This window comes from Emys orbicularis, chromosome 15, assembly GCF_028017835.1.
Source record: "Emys orbicularis isolate rEmyOrb1 chromosome 15, rEmyOrb1.hap1, whole genome shotgun sequence".
Classification (NCBI taxonomy): domain Eukaryota; kingdom Metazoa; phylum Chordata; order Testudines; family Emydidae; genus Emys; species Emys orbicularis.
This window is the reverse complement of record NC_088697.1, coordinates 28,641,240-28,665,486: the sequence shown is the minus strand read 5'-3', so window position 1 is coordinate 28,665,486 and position 24,247 is coordinate 28,641,240. Positions and strand designations below refer to the sequence as shown.

General features: G+C 44.5%; 1 protein-coding gene across 1 annotated transcript; it reads right to left on the bottom strand.

Moving 5' to 3' along the window:
- Positions 1–11,922: 11,922 nt before the first annotated feature.
- On the bottom strand, positions 11,923–23,943 carry POU2AF3 (POU class 2 homeobox associating factor 3). Its single transcript, XM_065417053.1, has 6 exons — positions 23,937–23,943; positions 22,847–22,912; positions 19,637–19,740; positions 15,587–15,644; positions 13,603–13,832; positions 11,923–12,261 (listed from the first exon to the last, which is right to left on the bottom strand). Exons 1-6 carry the CDS (start codon positions 23,941–23,943, stop codon positions 11,923–11,925), a joined length of 804 nt encoding a protein of 267 aa, XP_065273125.1.
- Between the last annotated feature and the right edge of the window lie 304 nt (positions 23,944–24,247).

Genomic DNA, 24,247 nt, shown 5'->3' with positions numbered 1-24,247 from the left:
GAAAACAAATGCTCACGAGGATAAAAATACAGGACCAGATCCTCAGCTGGTGTAGGTCAGCATAACTCCACTGAAGTCAATACAGCTGCACTAATTTACACCGGCTGAGAATCTAACCCACATATTCCATTTAGCATTCAGAAAACTTAATTTAGCAACAGTTCCTGTATATAAAAATAACAGACCCGGCTGATCATTTGAGTTCTTCTCTTCTCTTAGGATTATCCTCCTACAGTATGTGCAATGACGAATGGGATTTTGCAGCTCTAATCATGCAGTTAAGAGTGCAGGAAATCACTTTGTCCTACAGAAGACAGGTAATGATTACTGGCGAACATGGGGACATGTTATCTAATCTGCTTAATTAGTTTAGTTAGATTAATCACAATGGCAAAATCATCAGCATCAAACCTAGACTGTCAGTCATGTGCCCCAACTGATGCTAAAAGTAACCCAGAAAATCAAAAGTCTGAAGAAGAAAGGCCTGTTGGATTTTGTTTTCAGGCATCTATTTCATTTAAAATGTGTTAAAATTAACCGAGGAAATTACCCAGAATAGTGACCAACATTCAGGATGCTCATTCAATATTTCTGGTCAGAATAATCTATACAACACTGTCAATCATAGCAGGAATTATGGTCCTGAAAGCATTAAAATACAAGAAGCTAGATCCATCTCAGCTGCAGCCAAGGAGCACAGGGCATAGATCCTGGAGGAGGGTGAAAAGGTGGCGTGAGCTCATCTCTGTACTCTCTCAAATCCTCAGATCACTCTGTGTTATTCCAGTCCCATGGTGTAATTTAGAGCAGTCTGGGGGTTGCCAATGGTCCCAAAGGACCAACATGGCATTGGGGAATCAACAGAATGTAGGGAAGCCCCAGTCTGCCCATTCACTGTGGGCTTCCACTGTGGGCACAGTGGCATTCATTGCAGGAATAAGGCCCAAAGCATGAATGGAGAATATTCATAGTAACATTCTTAGCGGAATGTGTATAGTATTAGATTCTTTCTATGAAAAGATTTGTGGGTTGCTATGCAATCGTAGACTGAAAATAATGTCTCTCGTGAGTCGATAGAAATGAGGGGGAGTAAAGGTGACATTCTGACAATCAGTATCACAGATGGTCATTTTCATTAATGATATTTAATAAGTTGACTAGAAAGCATTTTGATTGTACCTCGCTATCTTCTTATTGTAGCACAAATGAATTTTTAACAAGCGTAAACAGAAAGGTAAAGGATAATTTTATTTTAGTTTTTTTATTTTCGTTTTTTTGCAGCATCTACATGACTTAGGAGCCTAAGTCCCAGCAGCTTAGCTATTGGAGCATGCGTCTCTGAAAGTGACTCTTTCAGCCTTCGCTTTTTGAACATTAGCGCTCAGTGTGTCCCTCTTGAATGATGCTATTATATTGGGAATCACTAGTGATTTGCACTGAGACTTAGGCTCATAAGTTACTTAGGAGTTTTGAAAAAGAACGTTTAGCCAAATGTTTAGCAGGTTTAGACTAAAGCTCTTCAGAAACACTGCTATAGGTATTGTAATTACAGATTGCTGTAACTCTTAGCCTTCCTCAAACCTTTCCCTCCCTACCTCTTGGTTACCTCCTTTCACTTGCATCACGTCTACATACCTGCCAACATTCTCTGACCAAAAAAAAGAGTCGCTTGTATATTTGCATATATTTGCATACATTCAGGCACAAATCAGCCAAAGCACATGCCCTCTCATTTTGAAACTATGCTGTAAGAAACTCCAGTGTGGGAATGACTGCATGCATGTGTGAATGTTCAATAGGTGACACATGTGTAAATGCAAATAAATAAATAAATGCAGTTGTTTAACTTGCTACCATCAGAAATCTGTGAATAACACTGAGCATTTAATACACTTTAATGTAACCACTCATGCAGATTTTTATGTGGAAATTCTTATTTGTGCCATGAATTGGATGCCATCATACAATACATGGAATAAACCATTCTTGAATTAATGAGTGTATAAATTATTAGCTCCCCATTTTCTAGGGTGAAAATGACCCCTGTGCAGAGAACCAGCACCACACTTGTGCACCATTTAAGTCCCTCCTATGCCCTCAAAATAGGACTTATGTACTAGTGCATAGGCTTCTGCTGACTGCACAGGGCTGAATTTCACTCATTGAGTAGTACCTTATTCTGCAAGAGGTTCCTGTTGATTTCAATGCAGTTGTTCAAGCACTAAGGCACTCCACACTGTGAGAAAGGATGGTAGAATTTGGCCCTCTGTATATGTCCAGGTTTATCCTTTCCTACCTTTGACTTAGCATAGGTTGTTACTCAAAAGGCAATGTTATCATTAAACAAAGGCATGGAGAATTGGCACTATGGAAAATCTCCAAATGGTCTGTAGTTGAAAGCAAAGAACTATTATTTGATGGATTAAACAGCCAGGACATTAGCGGAAAGCCATAATTTACGAGGTTTTGTCTTACCTAAATCTGCACCTTGCAGTTAGAAACTGGGGTCCAGACATTAGGTTTGTTAATGGCTTGAGTCTCAATTTCTTATAAGAAGGGAGTTATCTTAAAATAAAATATCAATTTTATATGCAAACTAGATAATATGTATTTATTATATAAACATTGGCCAAATCCTCAGCTGATGCAAATCAGTGCAACTCCAGTGGTGCTTTGTCAGTTTATATCAACTGAGGACCTGGCCCAAAGTGTTTTCCTTTAAACAAATTTGGGAAAAAAACCCCACAAAAAAAAAAAAAAAAAGGCCTGCATTCCTTATTGTTGAAAAAGCCCAGGAGCAACCTCTGATAAATTGTCTCCTTTTGTCATTTCTTTCTGATGTTAATAGACAGTCCATCGGTGGGTCAATAATCAGCAAGTTTTTACTTGCACTGAATGTATCATCTGAAATGAATGAGGACCTGGAAACATAACAACCCAAAACACAAACAAAAGTCTGTAACATGTTTGCTGTCCTAGGCTTGGACTAAAAAATAATAGACAAAATTGCAGAAACACATGACTGATGGCATTATTCAAAAGGTCTATGAAAGACAACAACAAAAAAAAATGGTGTCAGTTCTGAGCCCTGAATTTGTAAAGGACAGGCACAGAAACATGGCCTGTGATTGCCAAGCCTCTGGCGTTCATCTGGGCTCCAACACCACGTTCCACTCCAACAGCTCTGCCACATTGATCTTGGAGAGATGCACATCATTCTTCCTCCATAGGCCCCCTCCGGGAGCAGGGAGGGGTGAACCTGCACACCCTGTGGCTCTTGAAACTCTGAGGGCGGGAGAGCAGAGCACATCCCTGTGGAACCCTGACTAGCTGTGGGGCTAACTTTCCCCTTCACACTACTCTGGAATCCTTCTCCCTAACTTACAAGCAGATGTTTTTTTTCTAAAAGATCAACTCTAGGAATTATTGTGGGGCAGTTCTCTGGCCTGTGTTATACAGGAGTCAGACTAGATGATCACAATGGTCCCTTTTGGCCTTTTAGTCTATGGATCTATAATTCTCTGTTACGCTAAGGCCTCTTTACACCCGTCATAGGGTGACTGGCTCCTTTAAGGAGAGATGAGATCAGCCACCCCTGTGCCATAATTAATTAGCTATTTCCCAGCCTGAGGAACAGGACTAAGGAGGGTCAGGTGACAGCTTAATGGGCATCTGCAACTTATAAAAGGACTGAGAGCTCAGTCTGGGAGCTGGGACCACAGTGTATGGGAACGTACCCGCGGAAGGCTCTGAGCTAGAGTCTGCAGGAGGCTGGGTGGTCTGGAGTGGAATGGAGTGGAACACAAGGAGCGGGCAGGCCCTGAGCTGTAGGAGGCTGGGTGCTTCAGGGGCCCAATTCTTCAGGGGCCTGGCGCTTCATACCAGCGTGGGGAAGGATGCAAGGAACAGAGCCCAGAAGGGGCTATGAACAGTATTCCAGGGGAGCCAGCCTGGGGGCTGAATGCTCTGTCCCAGAGCCAGAAGACTCTCTAAGGTAACCCAGGAAGGGGCTGGGAACAGGGCCCTGAGGGTGGGCTGAAGAAACCCCTGAATGGCAGAAGGACCTTTTGTTTGTTGGGACATTTTTAGTTGCCCTGTTGCTATCCCAGAAGGGATTGTTTTGTTTGTCACTTGTCTGGCGGGCTCAGCTGCATCTCTAGCACATCTCCAGTGTGTGGAGAGCTGAGACCCAACCTGGTGAGGGTAAGTGGACCTTAAAGTGAACATTATTTGCAATTTCCACCCACTTCAAGGGCCTGCAATGCTGGCAGAGCAAAGTAAAAGGGCACTAGTGAAAATGACAGTCAGACCTAAAAAGTATAATACACCATTAATGGTCACCTAGGGCCTGGTTCCCTGCTGCCCTCTATCTTGTACAGTTGTTTACAGCTATGCAAAGGGTAGTAGTGATTATACCCCTGTGCATTCACTTTGCACAAGGTGCAAAGCAGCAGGAATCAGCACTGGGCCCCTTGCCTCTCTGGCTGTCAAACCCTGGCTGCAGTAATGCCTGGGCCTCAGGCCAACTCCCTGCACAAGGGAGGAATTCCACCCATTGGAAGGTATTTATCCAGGGCCTGATTCTCATTTCCATTAAGCCCCGTTTATATCACTTGGGCAGCATAAGGGTGCCCTAGAGCAGTGGTTCTCAGCCAGGGGTACATGTACCCCTGGGGGTATGCGGAGGTCTTCCAGGCGGTACATCAACGCACCTAGATATTTGCCTAGTTTTACACCAGGCTACATAAAAAGCAGTAGCAAAATCGGTACAAACTAAAATTTCATACAGACAATGACTTGTTTATACCATACACTGAAATGTAAGTACAACATTTATATTCCAATTGATTTATTTTTTATAATTATATGGTAAAAATGATAAAGTCAGCAATTTTTCAGTACTAGTATGCTGTGACACTTGTTTCTGTTTTTAGGTCTGATTTTGTAAGCAAGTAGTTTTTAAGTGAGGTGAAACTTGGGGGTACATAAGACAAATCAGACTCCTGAAAGGGGTCCACTAGTCTGGAAAAGTTGAGAACCACTGCCTTAGAATGAGTGTTAAGGCACCCTTTCTGGTTTTTCTGTTGGACAGTGCCAATCTGTTGGAAGCTAAATACTTTGGGGAAATATGTTGATTTCAGCAGAAGTTCATTTTGAAAGAGCAATTGAAAAAAGCGCTTTGCTAAGGTCCGTTTTGGAATGGAACACCTTTTGTTTTCCTGTTTCACAATGACCTTTCATTTCAATTTTTAAAAATTGGATATAATGTAAAATAAGTAGAAATTGGAATGAATGACTTTGATTTCGTTGAAACAAAATGTTTCAATTGACCGGAAATAAAAAATGGGGATTTTTAGTAGGAAGAACTTCTTCTGTTGTCTTATGCCAAGTCTCCACGGAGGAGCGCTAGCATACCTATACCAGCAAAGCTCTGTACTGTGGGCAAGCCCCCATGACTCAATTCCTCATCTGTAAAATGGGGAAACTACTCCCTTTGTCTGTCTTCCTTACTTAGACTGTGAGCTCTTAAGGGCAGAGACTGCCCCTTACCAGGTGCTTGTACAGTACATCGCCCTGATCTCCACTGGGACCTCTAGGCATGGATGTAATACAAATAACAAATGCCTGTGAATTAATAACAATGGGCTCTTGATCCTACAAATGTTTACTAAGTTTAGAGCTTATTGCTAAGAATAATTTCACTGACTGCCACGCAAGTGTAAAGCGGCACTCGTAAAGTGTAGTGTATAATCATTGTTTATAGAATAACCAAAGAAACATAATTTACCTGCTGCACACAGCCAATCCTTAGCTGAGAAAAAGTATTTAATCTTTATTTAAATTCCATGTAACTGCAATCAGATAGGAGATATATTCCCCCATATAATAAACATGCAATATTTTGGCAGTGTGTAGCCCTGGGCCATATGCCTACTGCTAAACCTAGAAAATGTGTTGTGCCTCAGCACACCTGTCACACCTTAGCACTGAAATACAGACGCTGATTTCCTAGCAGGCACTGTTCATCTGATACTTGACTTGAAGTATGTTAATTACAAGTTGTGGGTAATTATTAATCTCATTCCAGGAAGATGACTCAGAGTCTCTGCATTTTTACATTTTCCTTTCATGTTTTTGTGCATTATTTTATTGGATATAATAAAGACTGTTTGATTAGTCCTCACAAATTCAGGCTAACACTTTCAAAACTGAGCAGCGGATTTGGTCATCTTATTCCTATTAATTTTAATGGGAATTGAGCATCTATGTCCTGTGTTGGATTTGACAATCTCAGTTCATCCTTTAGCTCTTAAAACTATTAATTTCTACAAGCCTCTATTACATGTAACCAAATCTGACAGATTTCCATGAACAAGTGTGTGGGGCCAGGAACTGCAAACATATAATCAGGTGCTCAAGTAATGCAGTGATGGGCACAGGATAAAAATCTGCACAGACAGAGTGGTAGATTTTAGCCTAAATTGCCAAATTTTTAAAGCCAAGGTTTGGAAAAGTTGCTGCTGCATTGGGTAAACCAGCCAGCAGAAAGGACATCTTTCCACTGTATTAGAATCTTGGTTATCGCTATATAACTTTACCTAGCTGCAAATCCGAGCAGTATCAAATCAATCTATTCCAGTCCCCAGGAAAGGAAAACATGCCCGCCATAGGTTGTGAAAAGTCTGTAGACAGCGTATTCTATGGCTGATCAGCAAACAATTCCATTTCATGAACAGCATTTTTTTATTAGAAAAAAGCTTTGTTGAAAATTTTTCAACCCACGGTAGTTGATTCAGTAGGTTTTAGGAGATGAAGAAATAATAATGCTGGCGTGGTTTTTTTTAGCATGAAGAAAAAAGACAACTCTGAAAACTACTATCTCTGTTGCTATCTGTAATCACGCAAGCAATCCGAGGGTACACAGGCACCTTCCAACTTTGCATTTTAAAAAAAACTTCATGGGGAATGCTCAACCATAAGCTTTTAAATTAAAATTCAAAGTTAAAGCGTCCAGAAGGAAGCACTATTAAAGTTATGGCTTGTTAATAATGGGAGCCAGTTGAATAAATATGGGTTTCTGTAGTTGTTGTATTCACTTACAAGTATTACTGTTATACAGGTGAGCCCCTGGAGGCCTCAGCTGGGACTGAGGAAAAAGGAGCTACATGATGAGTGTAGGATCTCAACTGGTTTAATTAAGGCGAGCTCTAGTAAAGTTTGTCGGTAACTCAACTGTGTACAGTACATCCCCATTCCTTTGGGTTCAGAAAGAATCTCAGTACATGGTGACCAGGAACACAAGCAGCAATGCATATTTGCTTTCTCTGACAAATAGCATCCTTCAAATATGACACCGAGTATTATGTCTTCATGTCGGGACTTGGCAAAAGCTCTGCAGATACAGCACAAGTAGCCACAAGCTTTCTAATGACATTTTAACAGATATAGGAAACAGCTCTTGGGGGTTTTTTCTGTTAACAATGACACTAAATACTCACTGTAACCCAGATGTTTGGGAAGGACGTTGTCATGCTGAGCAACTATTTGGGAGAAATGATGGTCACGGCTATGCTGGACCAAGGAGATCAGGATTCAGGTCTCAGCTCTTAAAATGAAGCACATATCTAATCAGTGCCTTAATGTTTCTGGGGCTCAGTTCCCCATCTGTGAAAGACAGATATAATGCTCTCTGAAATGCCTCTGACAATCCCAGTGCAGGTCCTTGTTTCAAATGGCATTGTTAACTGAGTACTGGAGCCTTTGCCAGCAGAGGTCATTGTTTTACTGAGCCAGCAGGCAATCTCTCTCTGTTTCATCTACTATGTATTCAGAGCACCCCTGCGGTAAGGCTGAGAATGCAAACAGCAAGAAATTCTCGGTTACGGGTTCTGCAGCTCACCCCCCTTCCCGGGGCACACTTAGAATTCTGCTTTACTGCATAAAGAGCTAAATATATACACCTGTGTGATGAATATGGCTGGAATACTGTTACTACAGGAACCCTGACTTTGATATCCTGGACCAGATTCTAGTTTGTTCTCTGTCCCTGGGGCACCACTCAGCCAGTGTGAGGGGGATGGATTCTGGCCATAGCTGATCAGCAGACAAATGTCCTGTGGCGAAAAGCAGGCAGAGCCAGCTTCCGTGCCAGCCCCCTCTACCCACCACCCCAGCAGACTTGCATCACAAATACTGATACAGTTTCATGATGTATTATTGTGATATTGTTAAACATTTGTGTCTAATGCGATAGGTGTGTGTGGGTCTCTTTATAGAGAAGACAGACGCAGTTCCTGCCATGGGGCGTATGAGAGCTGGGTGGTTATATATGACATGATATGATGCAGGGAGTGATGACAAGGCACAGGGCAGGATGGGTGGTGAGAGATTGGGAATGGGCTTGTTTTAAATGATATATATGATATTAGTAATCATATTGTTATATGTATGTATATAACATGTAAGTGTTCTATTTATTCACTAGCATTGTGCTCGTACATCATCAAACAGAGCGTGAGACTGGGGGAAAAGCAGGATTTGTCAATAGAGAGACAAGTTATGTGATGAACAGGGCCAGGCAGGATATTTCAGGCAGGTGGTGGAGGGAGCAGTCTGGGAGAAAGAGCCAGTGGAAATGAAGGAAAGTGGGACTAGCAGAGTGAGAGTGGCAGGAGATGAGAAAAAAGCAGGGGGTAGAATCTGGAGGGCAAGAATGAGGATTTGATGCAGAAGGGGGTTCAAAGTGGGGAGATGCCCTGGATGGAGATGTGGGAGGGAAGGAGGAATTAGGCAGTGGACAGGTTGACCCAGCAGGAGGCTTTCAGCATGTGCCGTCACTTCCCTGCTATGCAAGGAACTGAGTTTGGGGGAGAGGGGCAGCAATTTCAGAAGAATCAGATGTTCTACAAATGGGTCCGGAGCCTCAGCTGGTGGAAACTGGAGTCAGTTCACTTCACTCAATTGAGCTATCCCAACTTACAAAGCCTGAGGATGGTCCATGTTCCTGTTGGAAAATCTCACCCTTAGCCTTCTGATGCTTACAGACTCCTATTGTTGTGTGATTCATTATGCTCCATGCAATTGTCACCCCAGTCACAAAGAGAGGGTTCTATCAACATCCAGTGAATGGGTCGCTTGAAGACCCCTGCCCTTCAATGAAGGTAAGCCAGTGAGTGGAATTAGACCCTACAGAGTGAACTGGAGGCTGCAAGGTGAATGGAGATTGAATTCATAGGAGAGCAGGGTCAAAGGAAGGAAATGGAAGAGAAGGGAAGTGGGATGATGATGACTGAACAACAGGCAGACTTTGAGATAAGTAGGGCCCTACCAAATTCATGGCCATGAAAAACGCATCATGGACCGTGAAATCTGGCCTCCCCCTCCCTGTGAAATCTGGTCTTTTGTGTGCTTTTCCCCTATACTATACAGATTTCATGGGGGAGACCAGCGTTTCTCAAATTGAGGGTCCTGACCGAGAAAGGAGTTGCAGGGGGATCGCAAGGTTATTTTAGGGGGGGTCATGGTCTTGCGACCTTTACTTCTGTAAAGTAGTAGCTGGGCAGCCGGAGAGCAGCAGCTGTTGGCCAGGCACTCAGCTCTGAAGGCCGGGCCTCACCAGCAGCAGCACCACATGACTCCTTTTTGGGTCAGTGCCCTACAATTACAACCCTGTGAAATTTCAGATTTAAATCGCTGAAATCGTGAAATTTAGGATTTTAAAAATCCTATGACTGTGAAATTGACCAAAATGGACCGTGAATTTGATAGCGCTACAGAAAATAGAATGGATGGAGAAGAGGTAATATACACAGCTTGTGAAGGAAAAGATGCTGGGTTTAGAAGAGGGCTAAACTTGAACCTGGGGTGGGGAGTTATACTTGGTACTCATGTTTTTTCTTACCTGAGAAGATGTAGTTGAATGGTCCATGGAGATTGGTTTGTTGTTGTTGTTTGGGTTTCATTTGGGGAAATACTTATTCCTTTCTAAATTCTACTTGTGGCTGGAGGATTAATTGAATGTGAATCTTACTCCTTCTACTCTATCAAAAGAGCACGAGGACACTGGCTAGGAAAGAGCTGAGGTGGTGTGAACATAGGGGTAATGAGGCTTCCCACGTGAGAATTTTCTCATTTAAAACCCTGGCACTTGGATGGATTAAATCATCATTGAAGCGCTGCTTTTTTGTTGCGTCTTTAAAGAGAAGAATGGTTCTGAGCAGCCTGTGATGTTTCAGGAAGATGCATTGTCCTAAGGAGATTTCATTTCTACGGTGAGGTAGGGAGCCTATAGTTTGTTAAAACACCATGGGCCAGCTCCTCAGGTGTAAATCAACATGGCTCCAGTGAATTCAGACAGAGAGGTAGGGTCTGCATGCAACATCTCTTGAAGTCAATTTGCTGATTTACACCAGCTGAGAATCTGTCCCCATTTCTCCTAGTGCAGTCCAAATCCCAAACGCCAGGTGTTGCTCCAATGTATAGTATAGATCTAAGATGAAATGTTGCTAGTTCACTCTACCGTGTCTTCACTATTGTTACCTGGACTAGACTAACTAGATTAAAGCTAGCCCTGGTATGCCTGCCCATTCCACAACTGCACCTTCACTTGCAGGGTAGATGCACCCTGCAATAAAACTCCCTTAGGCTCGTTTTGAAAATTCCAGCCAAACGTTTTCCTCTACGCAAAGGTGAAAGAGCACTAACTTTGGCTAGGTCTACACTACGGGGGGGAGGAGGGGGTGTCGACCTAAGATACGCAACTTCAGCTACGCGAATAGCGTAGCTGAAGTTGCGTATTTTAGGTCGACATACCTGGCTGTGAGGACGGCGGCGAGTTGACCGCTGCCGCTCCCCCGTCAACTCCACTTCTGCCTCTCGCTGCGGTGGAGTTCCGGAGTCGACGACAGAGCGATCGGGGATCGATTTTATCACGTCTACACTAGACGCGATAAATCGATCCCCAATAGATTGATCGCTACCTGCCGATCCGGCGGGTAGTGAAGACGTGTCCTTTGTGTGGTAAGGATTCCTGGTGGATGTCTCCTTCCGAGAGCCCAGCCCCATTGTGATAGTTAGAGATTCCATGATTTTTCAATGGTGCAGAAAATCTAACGTTTTGCTTGTGGTGTAGCTAAGATAAAAGCAACCACCTGGGAAAAGTTCTGTCTTTGATTAGTCTGACCAAGGGGAGTGAACAATTGTTTCAATGACAGTTGGTGAGACTGGGAGGAGAGTACTTCAGTGTTGGAAGGATGCATGTATATTCTGACATGTGACAGAGGTACCGTGAAAAGGACAGCAGATGTTTATTCACTAATCGTCTCACCCTTCACAGCAGATGGGAAATATAAGAAATGGATTGGAAAAGAAAACTTTGGCTCTGATCCTGCAATCACTTACACAACTGAGTAACTTTTCAAACCCCAGGAGGCCCATTGACTTCATGTGCAAAGGCCCCACTTTACTCACATAAATATGTATTTGCAAGAGCAAGACCTTTGATTATAGCAGAAGCGACACCCCTCCCCCCCAGTGTCTGGAAAAAAATCAGATTTCCTCAGAATAACCTAAAGAATCTTTTATAAACTTAACAGGAAGGAATGTGCTCCAGGAATCTGTATAAAATTATTTATTTGTAATAACAAAAACTTGTTTAGTGAAGCATTCACTGAAAGCTAGTTTGTTTTTTTGTTTGTTGTTTTTTTTTATGAAATACAAGACAGAAGGACAACTGTAGCAATGCGGTGAGTCTTAAAATATTGTTACCCAGGAGGACTAAATTAACACCTGGAGCATACCAGGCTAAGTAGTGTAGAGTAAACTGAACTTTGTGTTAGACAATGATGTTTTGCATAGTTCATAGGCAGTTAGCTGATTTGGATACCTGTACGTATGTACATATATATAAAACCATCATCTCCATTAACTGTAGCAGATGTCGTAGTTTCTATCCCTTCTAAAGAAGTCATCTGCCATTGTCACGGTGCCAGGACAGTCCATACAGTCTGCACTTGGGTAGGGGAAATACTCTGATATTCTGAATGTATCCAAGTGCTCTGAGGCACAGGATGAGCAGTAACAGGCCGAGGGGGAGCAGCTGTACTGCGGATGTGAGCACTCCTCTAGAGGATAGCCGTAGTTCGTGGTGTCTAGAGGAGAAAGAGGGCTGTAGTTCAGTGGAGGAAAAGGAGGCAGCTGAGGTGGGGAGTAGCTATAGTCTAATGGGCTGGACAGGTCAGACGAGGCAGGAGATCCAGGAACCTATAAAAATGGAGAGAAAAGAAAATGTGGTGTTAAATGAAGTCAGTAATAATGGGCATTCAAATAATTACACAGACCAGAAAAAATACACCTGTAATTACAAGGCCCTGAATGCACAACCACATCACACCCCATTCTGGAGTTACCCTGGTCCATTGATAGTGCCGGAGTTTTGAAATCAATGGGCTTCACAAAGCGGCTGTGAACTCATCAAGATGTCAGAATGTGTGTGTGGTTCTTCTGGAAGCACTGCCCTGATCCCGCAGTGAGCTCTGTGCAGAAGGACCTCTGCACCCACCCCGAGTCCCAGTGACTTCGGTGAATTTCTGTGCTGACAGAGGGTCCATCTGGATACAAGTCACTGCAGGATCGGTGCCTTAGTGCTCAACAAGGGAGCATGCTAGAGAAAAGTCCCAGATGCGCCAGATGATAGCCCTGAACAGGGGCTGCTGTGCCCAAGTTCTGTTCTATACTCGTTTGTGTAGAATAGCAAGTCCTACCAAGACATGATTGGGGTAACTGGCCTTGCCACAATTTTTTCTGATGACTAACTGGAATATTTGAGAACACTGCACTCTACGTTTGGTGTTGGTCCTTTAAATCTCCTGCCATGAGCCTGTAGAACGCAGGTCACTAAATGACATGTTATAAACGTAGCTGTTTTCTAAACTGCTAGTTACATGCAGTTTTAAACCCTCCTGCTTCATGGCATAAGCCAACCTTTGCCTGAGGAGGATCAGGAAGGAACTTTGTAGTGGGCAGGTTATTCCATTATTGACCACTTCAGGGGTTCTTGCACCTACCTCGGGAGCTATCAGAACAGGATACTGGACCAGGTGGAGCAATGGTCTGACCTGGTCTGGCTGTTCCTAGCTTGCTAAGCATGAACATGTCAGTGGCATTAATTTAACCCTTAGGATCCATGGGGGTGGATTGGGGTTGTTTCCTGGCCCGTCCCTAAAGACGTTCCATGGAATACAGGTAGGGGAGAACAGTGTATTGGAAGTGACACTCCTCAATTCTGCAACCTCAGTTCAGGATCAACTGGTTCCTGATATCCTCTCCTCCTGTGGGAGAGGGCATGAGAGAGCCCCAATTATACATAGAATCCCAGACTCTCCCCTCCAGCTGTGGAATTGTTGGAAATGAATCATGCTCATGAAACCGTTAAGTCTTCAAAACTGGCCCAGAGCCTCAGGAAGTGGGGATTTTTATTTTGCCCATTTCGTTTCCCTTCTTGATTTCCTTGCTGGACATGCTTAGGTGATTTCTCTCAAGGTGGTGCAAGCTATAACTACAGACACCACCAGTCCAGCTCGGTAAAGAACGCAACCAACTTACCAGGCTCTGGTTAAAACAGAGAGGGGTTGACTGGAAGGTGTCTGGGTTATAGTAGGTAGACGTCTGTAGAGCACTCAGGGATGGGTCCATGGGCGGCTCTGTCTGAAGATAGGTATCAACAAGTTGCTCCAAATAACTTGGGTTTTCTTCACAGGAAATGCAATTTGGAAACTGCCGTGGCTGGAAATAGTTGGGGGCAGAAGAGATAGGTTCTGCATCAAAATAAGGTGCTAGGAGGAAAAAAGGAGATAAGAGATTGTTCAATACTTGTGCTTACAAAGGGAGGCCAGGCTAGTTGCATGTTTCCTTTGGGTCAGACTGTGATAGCCTTGTCTGTGCTGAGCAGCATCTTGCACGGCAACTAGTCCCATGAAACACAGTGAGTCTAGACATGGAGAAAGGCCCTTCAAGTTTAGACTGAGATTTCCAAAGGGTTCTATATGAGTTAGGTGCCTAGTTCCCATTGAAAGTCAATAGGGGCTGGGGGGGAATTTTTCAGAAGTGCCTGAATGACTAGGGAGCTTAAGTCCCCTTGGTTTCCCATAGGGACTTAGGCTCTAAGTCACATAGTGCTTTTGAAAATTGTGGGATCCAACTCCCTTAGACTCCTTTGAAAATCCCAGCCTGACTCTGAAAGTAAATCCAAAGCAATCCTGAGAGCATGTAATGCAGGGGTGTGGTGCTGCTATTTTAACAGTTGGGTTTTGCCTTTAGCCTCTGCTAAACTCCATGTTCCAGGGATGCACGTCTCCATTAGAATAAAAAATAGCTTCTCGTCTTCATAAGCAAGGCCAGAGGCAAAACACTCAGCAGAGAGACCATGTCCCTACATTACTTCTGAAAAATTTAGCAAGTATGTAGATGAGACAGAGCTAGGTTCAATTGGTGTCGTTTGGAAGAGGGCAGGAGTCGAAAAGGCTCAAGGGCCAGATTTTCACTTACACCAAGGCCTCTTTGCACCACAGTACTCTGGTACTGGGCATCAGTTACCAGAGCGGTGTAAATAAGAATTTGGCCCTCTAGACTTGACTGCATTTCATGCTAAATTCATCTGTTCGCAAACACAGTTAATAACGAAGCCCTGATCTTGCAAACACTTACCCATGCAGGTAGTCCTGTTGATCTCAATGGGATTGCTAGCATGTGTAACATTACTCTCATGCGTAAGTGTTTGCAGGACTGGGAGCAAAGTGTTTAACTGGACAGTGGGGCAAAAAACATGCACCCAAAAGAGAGAGAGATTTATCAACCTGAAAAAGGTTATGTGCGTCTCAAGTTTCTATATTAACATAAGCAAATTTAAACCCCAAATATTCATTATTTAAGCATTTCCTTGTCCACGCAATGTATACATGCACACATTTACAAATGAAAGGGGAAACTTTCTGGATCTCTTAGCTACCAACATCTAGAGAATCAAAGATCTGAAAAGTCCAAACTAATATTTTTTTCTCCCAATTCCTGGATATTGGTGTCAACCAGGAAGGAGCTGTTTATGCAGCTCTGTTGAAAAGACTGACACCCCTTCTGAACTCTACAGGGAGAGGAGGGGAAAGAGAGAGAGTAACTGACTCTGCTGGAAGCTAAATGATCAGCAAAGACAAGTAATGCTTTAAGACGTTCTGGTCCCATCTGACAATCAGATAAAGGCAGTACCAAGAGATAGAAATCTTGATAAAGGCACCACGGCAGTGTTATTCTGTTGGTAATAAATGTTACCGATTAATTGGAGCCTTGATCCTCAGTAGAAAAGGCAAACTACATGGATATGAAGACAAAATTTCTGCTGGAGTGAGGGCAAAATGTACCCTGCTTGTCTTACTGCATCCTCATCTGCATTTAGTGAGCCCTTTTCAGATTCTGATTGGTTGGAGTTCTAATTAAATGGTAGTGCCTGCCTCAAGCCGTGCATCGAGGGCTAAAAAGACTTGGACTGGAGGAATAGGTGGGGGGAGGGGAGAAGGGGGATGCTCTTTGTACCAACCTGTGCAGGGAGAAGAAACAGATTCTGGAAACTGGACACTACTGCTGCCTCGGGAAACCTGACAAAACAGAACAGAAGGAAAATAGCAAATGCAAGTGTTTCTGCTTTGAAAGCTCACAGGAGATCTTTTTCCTGAACATTGAGGTGAGTCACAATTACTTTTCAAACTTACTTATGCATACATTAGTGATTGTTGTTTTTATTACCTGTGTCTGTATTACATTCAGTTCTGTTATTTATGGAGCACTCTCAATCTGTGTAACATTGTATTGTTCCAGAGTGCCACCCAGATAACAATAGATGTGCATTGCACTGAATTGTTCTAGTATTAAATATGTAGCTCCTCTGATGTGCATTCCATTCCATTGTTCCATTACTGTTAATTCACCATAGGTGTGTCTATACTTGAATTTTTAGTCATGTTTTAACATTTGTTAATTAGCAGGATTGTAAATCCTAGTGTGGACATGACAGAAAAAAATCTCTAGGAGTAGGAACACAACTAGGAACAATTTACAACTGTGTTAGCTAACGCGTTTAAAACACAACTAAAAAATCAAGTGTGGCTTACCCTGTGTAGCACCACACATGCGCACCAGACTGAATTGTTCTATTGCACACTTCACTTTGCAATCTACAGGTGTGATTGCTCTAATACTGCAACACTTATAAGAAAACTGATGATGTTGTTTTCCCTGAGGATTTGTGAACTGAAACTTACAAATCAATAAGCCTATTAGAAAATCACATCAGACATTATGGGTGAAATCCTGGCTGCACTGAAAACAAAGTGAGGTTTGCCATCCCCTTCAATGGGGCTTCACTCTAGCTATTCAGACTGGGGCTTCTTCTGATCAGATGGTTTTAACTTATGCTGACCAGAGCTTCATTTCTTCCATTCAAAATGTTCCTGAGTTAGAGCGTGGCTGGTTTCCCTATCAAGAACTTCCTAACATTTGCTCAGTTATTTAACACTTAAACTGTAATTATTCTCTATGGGAGGAAAAAAAACATTATTTGAATCCTGGCAGTTCTGGAAGAGTTGGCAAGGTTGATATTCTCTGTTTTGTCTATACATACACAATATGTAGCCTCTGTAACCTTACCACTAACAGTAGAGTGCGTTTAGTTAACTTGCAGGTTCTGTCCTGCAGAACGCTTTAGTCTAGCTTGGCATTACATGTGTGTACAGCACCTAACACAATGGGACACTGATCCTTAGGGCCCCCATGATGCAAATAAATAATAACAGTATAAATTCTGTTAAGCACAAAGCTAATCTCCTGCACCACCGGCTTTGAGTCTCCTTAGTGGATGGAACAATCATAGTGTAAACATTGAGCGAATAGCAAATTAAGACTAGTTCAGTCCAGCCTCTTAACACCCAGCTGGAACATTTATAGCGTATGTAAGTACTTAGCCATTGTATAAAGGAAGAAGGAAGGGGTGACTTTACACTTAAGAGAGGAGTATACTGCAGCATTTCAGTGCTAGAGGGCTCCATTCACCAAGCCTCTTTATTTGTGGTTGCAGGTTGCAGTCTGCTCAGCTTCTTGTGCAATCAACCGCTGCAGAGAGCAGGAGGTGGGAGATTAAATCTGAAAACCATCCAGGCTGTAATGTCATGAACCAGGAAGCAGTAATGATTTACCAACCTCTTTATGCAAAAACACAGGGCGCCTGAGCTAGAGGGCTCACTTACAAGAAAAGTGGAGTGTTCTGTGTGTGTCAAGTCTGCATCAATATATAGGTCTCCTGAACCCCTTTCCTTCTCTCCAAATAGTTATGGTTTTGGCCTGGTTGTACTGAAATGCATTAAAGGCCCTGATTCCGCAAAGCACTTAAGCACGTGCATAACTTCAAGCACACAGTGGGCCTATTCACATGCCTAAGTGCTTTACTGGATTGCAGCCAGTGTGTCCTGCATTAAGGGCCTGATCCTGCACCAGTGAAGTGTTTTCATTTATTTAAATGGGAGTGGGATCAAGCCCTATTTAAATGGCTCTTTGCTCATACTCACTTTCTAACTTTCTTTCAAGACAAAAGGAAATACACTTCTGGGGTTTTCTTTGTTTTGTTTTGTTTTTTAACATTAACAAAGTTGCATTACCCATTATACAAATCCCAATTTTTCAAACACCTTCTAGAGGTTTTTTTAGTACAGGTTAAGAGATAAGAATCGACATGTCCATTGTTACCAGCCTTAACAAACTGAAAAGAAAAATGTTAAAGGAGAAAATTATCCCCTTGAGACAACAAAGGTAGGGGATGCATGCACATTAAAACAGGGCACCAGAAACTACCCTGTATCAGGCAACACTGAACTTCAGCTGCCAGCCCGTTGCTCATTCACCAAGCTTGGCTAGGTCCCTGTGAAATTCCTCACTGTAACCTCCAGTGTTCAATAACCTAACTAATTTTATGTCAGTTACAAATTTGGCTACCACACTGTTCACCCCTTGTCTAGATCATCAATAAACATCAGTCCTGGTACAGAACATTGGACACTCAATGTTAACCTTTGGTCATGATGAAAATTGACCGTTTTTCCCTGTTCATGTCTACTGGCCAGTTTCTAACCCCTGACAGCACTTTGCCTTTCACCCCAGGGTGACTAATCTCTTGTGAGGCACTTTGTGAAAGGATTATATGAACATGATGATCTCCTGCAGGCACAGTTTTGCTAACACGTTCAGAATTACAACAGATTACAGAGCTGTGATATTCCTTCACAGAAGCCAGGCTGGTGTGTCTGTGTCGTGTTTTGTAATTTCAGATTTAATTATCGTTTAGTTTTCACTTGATAATGAAGTAAGGCGCACTGCTCTGCTAATTGCCAGGATCACCCCTCATGCCTTTTTTAAAGAGTGGTAACAAATTTGCTCCCCTCCAGCTCCCTGGTACAGTAGCTGATTCTAATGAGAGGCTACAGATTCTTGCTGACAGGGCAGCTTCTTCATTCTTAAGTTTCCATATCAAGAAAGAAAATTAAACTCTAGAGTTTTGCCCCCTGGGAAAATTCATTTCATGGAGAAATTCCCTCTGCACAGGATAATAGCTGCTGCAGTGGCAGAACAATACGCTGGGGATCAGAGCTCATTCCTTGGCATGGATCCAGCACACCTGGCGAGAGCTGAGCTCGGCCTTTCGCTCTTAGGCCACCGGTGCCTGAGAGTTCTATGGAACCACTGCTTTTGAGACCTGATCCAAAGTCCATTGAAGTCAATGGAAAGACTCGCATTGATTTCAACTGGTTTTGGAGCTAGCTTCTAGCCCTTGGGGATCCAAGCTAAGACCCTCCTTCCTAGGCCAGCAGGGGTTAGGAGCAGTATGATGCCAGCACATTCAGCCCTGGGAGGATTTGGTTGTGCACCCTCCCCAGGGGCCAGCAGAAGCTGGAAGCTGTGCAGAGCTAGTGCCTTTATCCCCTGACTGATGACTGAAGGAGCCACTGAACAATGGAAGGCCTTTGAGGGAGTTTTTGGGGGGGGAGGAATGACGTTCTTTTGGGCTCTGAGAGCTACCTCTTGGAGGGGAGAACACGTTGGGAGCCTTAGTACAACACAGAGCTTTACATGGGAGGGTCCTCAAAGCAGGCAACAGGGGTTTTGTTTGAGTCAGATAGAACATACATTTTCCCCTGCTGCTGCTGCACAGAGATTCTGAGCAGGCCTATCTGTCAAGCCTTGTCTACATAGGGGAAATTGACCAGCAGCATTATTCCAGAGCTGCTGTTCCAGTATAATTGAGCTATTCCAGAATAACTCTCTTGTGGGGACAGGGGCACTGTCTTCTGGAATAAAAGTGAGCAGAGTAACTAGTCCGGAACAAAGTAATTTTTATTCCAGAATAGACCGTCCACTTGGGGGAGTTATTCTGGAATAGCTAAATTGATCAATTTCCCCTTGAAGACAAGCTCTCAGTTTTGCCTGCATCAGCAGTGTCTGCTCCCATGGCTCTGAGTTCATTAAATCGATGGAAGAGAGATTAAGAGAAATAGTTTCTTATTCTTAAATTACAACATGGAAGAAGCTAGTATTTTGTCCTTACAGTGGCATCAGTTGCTGCTTGTCGTGCTCTCCTCTGCTGTAATAACTCTTTCACAGTGATCTTTACTCGAACACCTTGATACACCTTGGATTTTCCTGAAAGAGTGAGTTAAAAATAAGATTGCATGGATGAGAACAGGAAAGCAGGCACTTGAGTGGTGATATTTAAAATATTAAAAAGTAAATTCAGTGTGTTCTCGGTCACACTTTATATAAAGGGTATATTTACAAAGAGTTTGTAAAGAGTTTATGAATAGATGTTTTAATAAATGATTAGTCAGTTATTACAGAATGCCATAGGTCCCTTGTAACCATGACTTATACCCATTTCATGATTGTAATATGCTTGTAACATTTACTAACACTTTGTAGACTATTTGCAAATGTACCCTTAATATATAATAAATATAATTGTGACCAAGTTTTCTTCTTCCTTAAGAGTTTCTTTTTTCTTAGTAACAAAGGCTGGAGAAATAAATATCACTTAGCTCTTCACCTGAAATTCAGAGAACACTTTAGAGAGGAAGACAAGTACAATTATCTCCACTTTACTGATGGGAAGACTAAGGCAGCGAGATATTAAGACCCCAGTCTTGCAAACGCTTACACACATGCTTAACTTTTAATATTGTGAATAGTCCCACTGATTTCCATCAAAGTTAAGCACGTATGTAAGTGTTTGCAGGATCAGGGCCTAAGCAACTTGCATAAAATCACATAGTAAGTCAGTAGCAGATCTAAAAATAGACCCCCAGGTACTCTAATTCCCAGCCTTGTCTGCTGGACCATACTGTCAAATTAATCTGAATCTCTACAATATCCTGAAGTTTTCAGTCCAGGAAACAGACATGGGCACTGCGTTCATCCTCTATGTTAAGAACAGGAATAAAAACAATGCAAATATGTGGATGATTATTCTTTTATAGGACTAACCAATACTATGAATAAAATGATTGCGCTTTCAAGAATCACTCTCTGTGAGACCCAGTTTTCTTTCTCTCTTTAATGAGAGGAGTTCATTCTCTACAACTCCAGTTTGTTTCAGACATGCATGTGGGCCTCCATCAATGAGCAAAAACAATTGCCACTCACTAGCTTAGTCAGAACTTTGTATTTGGAGTAGTTAAGAATTTGCCTATTGACAAGAAACCACCCCTGACACTATTGCTGGAAGAAATATTTAACACCCATTGCAGTTTAGTTCAGTTTTTAGAATTGCTTCATTTTGCACTCAGTATATTTCTCTCTGAAACAGACAGACACATTGTCAACCTGGGATTGAATCTTGCAAATGGTTATTCACGTGGCCCCAGTCCTGCTATCAGAAGCTCTGCACACAGATCTGATTGCAGGATCCAGCTCCTACTCCTATTGCCTGCAATGGGAATACTTATGAGTAAGGGCCTGCAGGATCAGGTTCACAGCTAATATTCTGCCTTTGGAGACCCTGCAATGTTACCTGGTCCTTGCTTGGAAGACAGTCCCATGGGGAGCAATTACCTAGCTATGCACAAGTATTTATAACATACCCATCTATTGCCTGTTTGATCCCCTAACAGCAACTTTCAGCCTCTCCTTTGCTGTGACATAGGCAGAGTGTATACGTTGATCCACCACTGGCACTTGCCACCTTTCACTCCTGCTCTGCCAGGGGTGCTAGATTGACAGTGGAGCCCGTCCCTATCCTAGTGCAGACAGTGTCTCTGCTCAGTGCCACGGGCCTGTTTAATGACAGCCTGCCATACACAGTCACATTGTCTTTAATGCGGTGCCTGCTATTAACTGTCCTTGCCCCTCATTACAGGCCAATCAGTGTGGAATCCAGAGGAGGGGGTTCTATTGAGCTGCAAACTCAGCTCTCTGGGGATTATTTATCCCACTCGTTCCATTTTATTTTTGAAAACTGCAAAGGATGTTTCCTTGAATCTGAGGGAGAGAAACATTTAACAGGCACCCTCTGCTCCAAACCTCTCCTGTTAGGAGGGCTGACATTTTAGGCCCTGATCCAGCAAACCTGCTTTGATTTATGCATGCAAACGGTCTCCTTAGCCTTATCTACACTGGGAAAATGTATCATCTTAGGAAATGTGCTAAACAAGAAGGCAGCTAGGAGAGTTGGGGGCCTGCCCTGTTTAACATGTTAGCTGGTCATGGTTACTCCCAACCAGCTAACAGGACTGGCCTTGTCCACACTAAAGTCAAAAACATATTTAACATCATGATAGTGACCATGTTTTTGGATGTTGCATCTTCCCAGCATAGACAGCACAATTATCCACCTGCACAAAGGTTTTCTGGAGCAGGGTCTTCCACTGACCAGTCTAACTAAAAAGATAGGGACTATTCGCATCAACCGGTGGCAAAGAGCACCAGGGACATGGTCTGGGCCAAAACCCACTTCAGCAGGCTCTGGGTCAGGCCAACAGAGAGGCAGAGTCCTGCTTGGGCTAAGTGGAGATGTGACAGGTCCCCAGGTCAGCAGCCTGGGACTGACCCCTCACTCCACACTGCCTGCGGTCTGCACCTGCTTCACTTAACCTTCCTGGCAAACCTCAGCATCCATTTGCCTGGAGGGGGCAGAGCCTGTCCGAGCCTCAAGCCAGGCTGAGCGCTGAGTAGGCAGGTGACAGCGTGGGCGGCAGGGGGTGGGGGTTCCCACAGGCCTGCTTTGCAGGCACCCTCCGCCGAAGGGCTGGCTCGGTCACCTCCGGCAAGCTAGCCGGGTCCCGTGGCTGCACCCCGGCCGGGCTCAGGGGGTCGCCCAGGGACCCCAAGTTCCCCCAGGCGGGGGGCCGGGGTGAGGTGCGCAAGGAGCCCCGCAGGCAGGGCGCCCCGGGGAGATGGGGGGCGGCAAGCGGCCGCCCACGGCGCCCCGGGGTGGGAGCTCGAGCCCGGGACTGGGATGCGCAGGGCTCCGTGCGCAGCTCCTGGGCGCGGCGCGGAGCTGGAGGCCGCTGTGGCGCAGCCGGGCACCTTCCGGAGGCGGCGGGTCCCCGCTCGGGATCTGGGATCCCCCCCACACACACACCTTGGCCGGGAAAGCCCGGCTCTGTGAGTAGCTCTGATCGGGGACGGGGGCAGGCCCCGCACCCGCGGGCTCACCGCCCCATTGCGCACCCCCGGGCTGCCCGGTTCCGCGTCCTTTGCGCCGGGCGCCCTGCGCCCACCACCACCCGGGCCGGGAGGGGGCCCCTTCGCAGCTCCGTATCCCGTGCGCCCCCCGCAGCATTCCCGGCCTGGCTGCCCCACGCCCTGTCCTGCACGGACCCCGGCTCCCCTCATTCCCCCGCAGCCTGGCGCGGGAGCCCGGCCCCACACCTGCCGGAAGTGAACACAAGGGCTGCCCCCCCGCCCCTCCTCAGTCTGGGACCCCCCGGGGCCGGGCTGCCCCCCATCTCCCCAGGATTAGCCCCCGTTGATCTGAGGCTGTTTCCCCAGGTTTACCCCCCCCCCCAGCTGCTGGCCTCTCCGGGGCGGGCGCAGAGCCAGTGTGAGCTCGGCGCAGATATCTGGGGAGGGGGCTTGGGGACTGCGCGGGGGAGGGGGCTGGAGCTGGGGGGAATCCGCCCCACCAGACACCCTCATGGCCCGCGGGGAGTTTGCTGTCCGGCAGCGCCACTTCTGGTCATAGCGGACGCGGCACCAGGTCACTTCGGGGGGGATCCCCAATTGGGGATCTAGTGTAGGAGGCGCGTTTCCCCTTTTCAACAGCCCTAAAGGGGAGATCTCTCCCTGCCTGTGCAGTATCTCCCCCGGGGGCTGGCTCAGGGGAGTCCTGGGCCTGCCGAGTCCCACTCGGGTCAGATCGTCCCTGAATATTAAAATCCACAACTAATCACCTGGGAGCGCCGAGTTACGTTGCCTGAAGTCTTAAATTGCACCCGCGATTGGGCAGGTTAACCCTGAAATCTGCAGCCCCTGAGCGCGAGCGCTCCCCGGAGCACTGGCTAAAAGCACCGAATTTGCAAAGCACGTTAGGGATTAGCAACATTTTTTAAAAGGCTGAAATACTTTAACAATGGTTATTTAGAGCCCCTGCATTCCTGTGCACAAATCACGTTTGCTTTTTCCCTGTATCTTGCGTTGGGTGTGTGTATTATTCTACATATAATGTGTATTGCATATGATCAGTTTCCCTTCTATCCACTTAAAAACACTGATTTGCTTGCACTTTGCATTATACAAATACTAACTTTTTCTTTCTCTCCCCCCCTCCCCATTTTGAAGGTAAAATGACCAAAAATGGAGGATAATTTAAACATCCCCCAAATTCATGAAGAAAAGGTTTAAACTGAACTTACCGGACATTCTGACCTGAAAGAAGAAGCAACTTTTATAACAGCTGATGTTGCAGCAGAAGAATCAATCACCTGGGCTCCTAGATGCTGGGGGGAAAGGGAACAAAAAAACAATAATTTTAAAATTTAAAAAAAGAATACCCAAGACCACTGTGAAAATTCCAGGTGGAGACCAACAATATTAATGTTTTATACCTACAGATATAAGTTTGAGTTTTTCTCCCCTAATGCCAAGTATTTAAAACCTCTAGAAACCAATGATTTGACAATCAATGATTGCGCGATACTTTCAATTTGAATATTCAAAGGCTTAA

Coding starts and splice junctions, on each gene's coding strand:
- POU2AF3 (XM_065417053.1), bottom strand. Junction 15,645..19,636: donor AAGCAGCAACTGATGCCACT/GTAAGGACAAAA, acceptor CTGTTTTGTCAG/GTTTCCCGAGGCAGCAGTAG. Junction 12,262..13,602: donor TCTGTTTTAACCAGAGCCTG/GTAAGTTGGTTG, acceptor CCATTTTTATAG/GTTCCTGGATCTCCTGCCTC.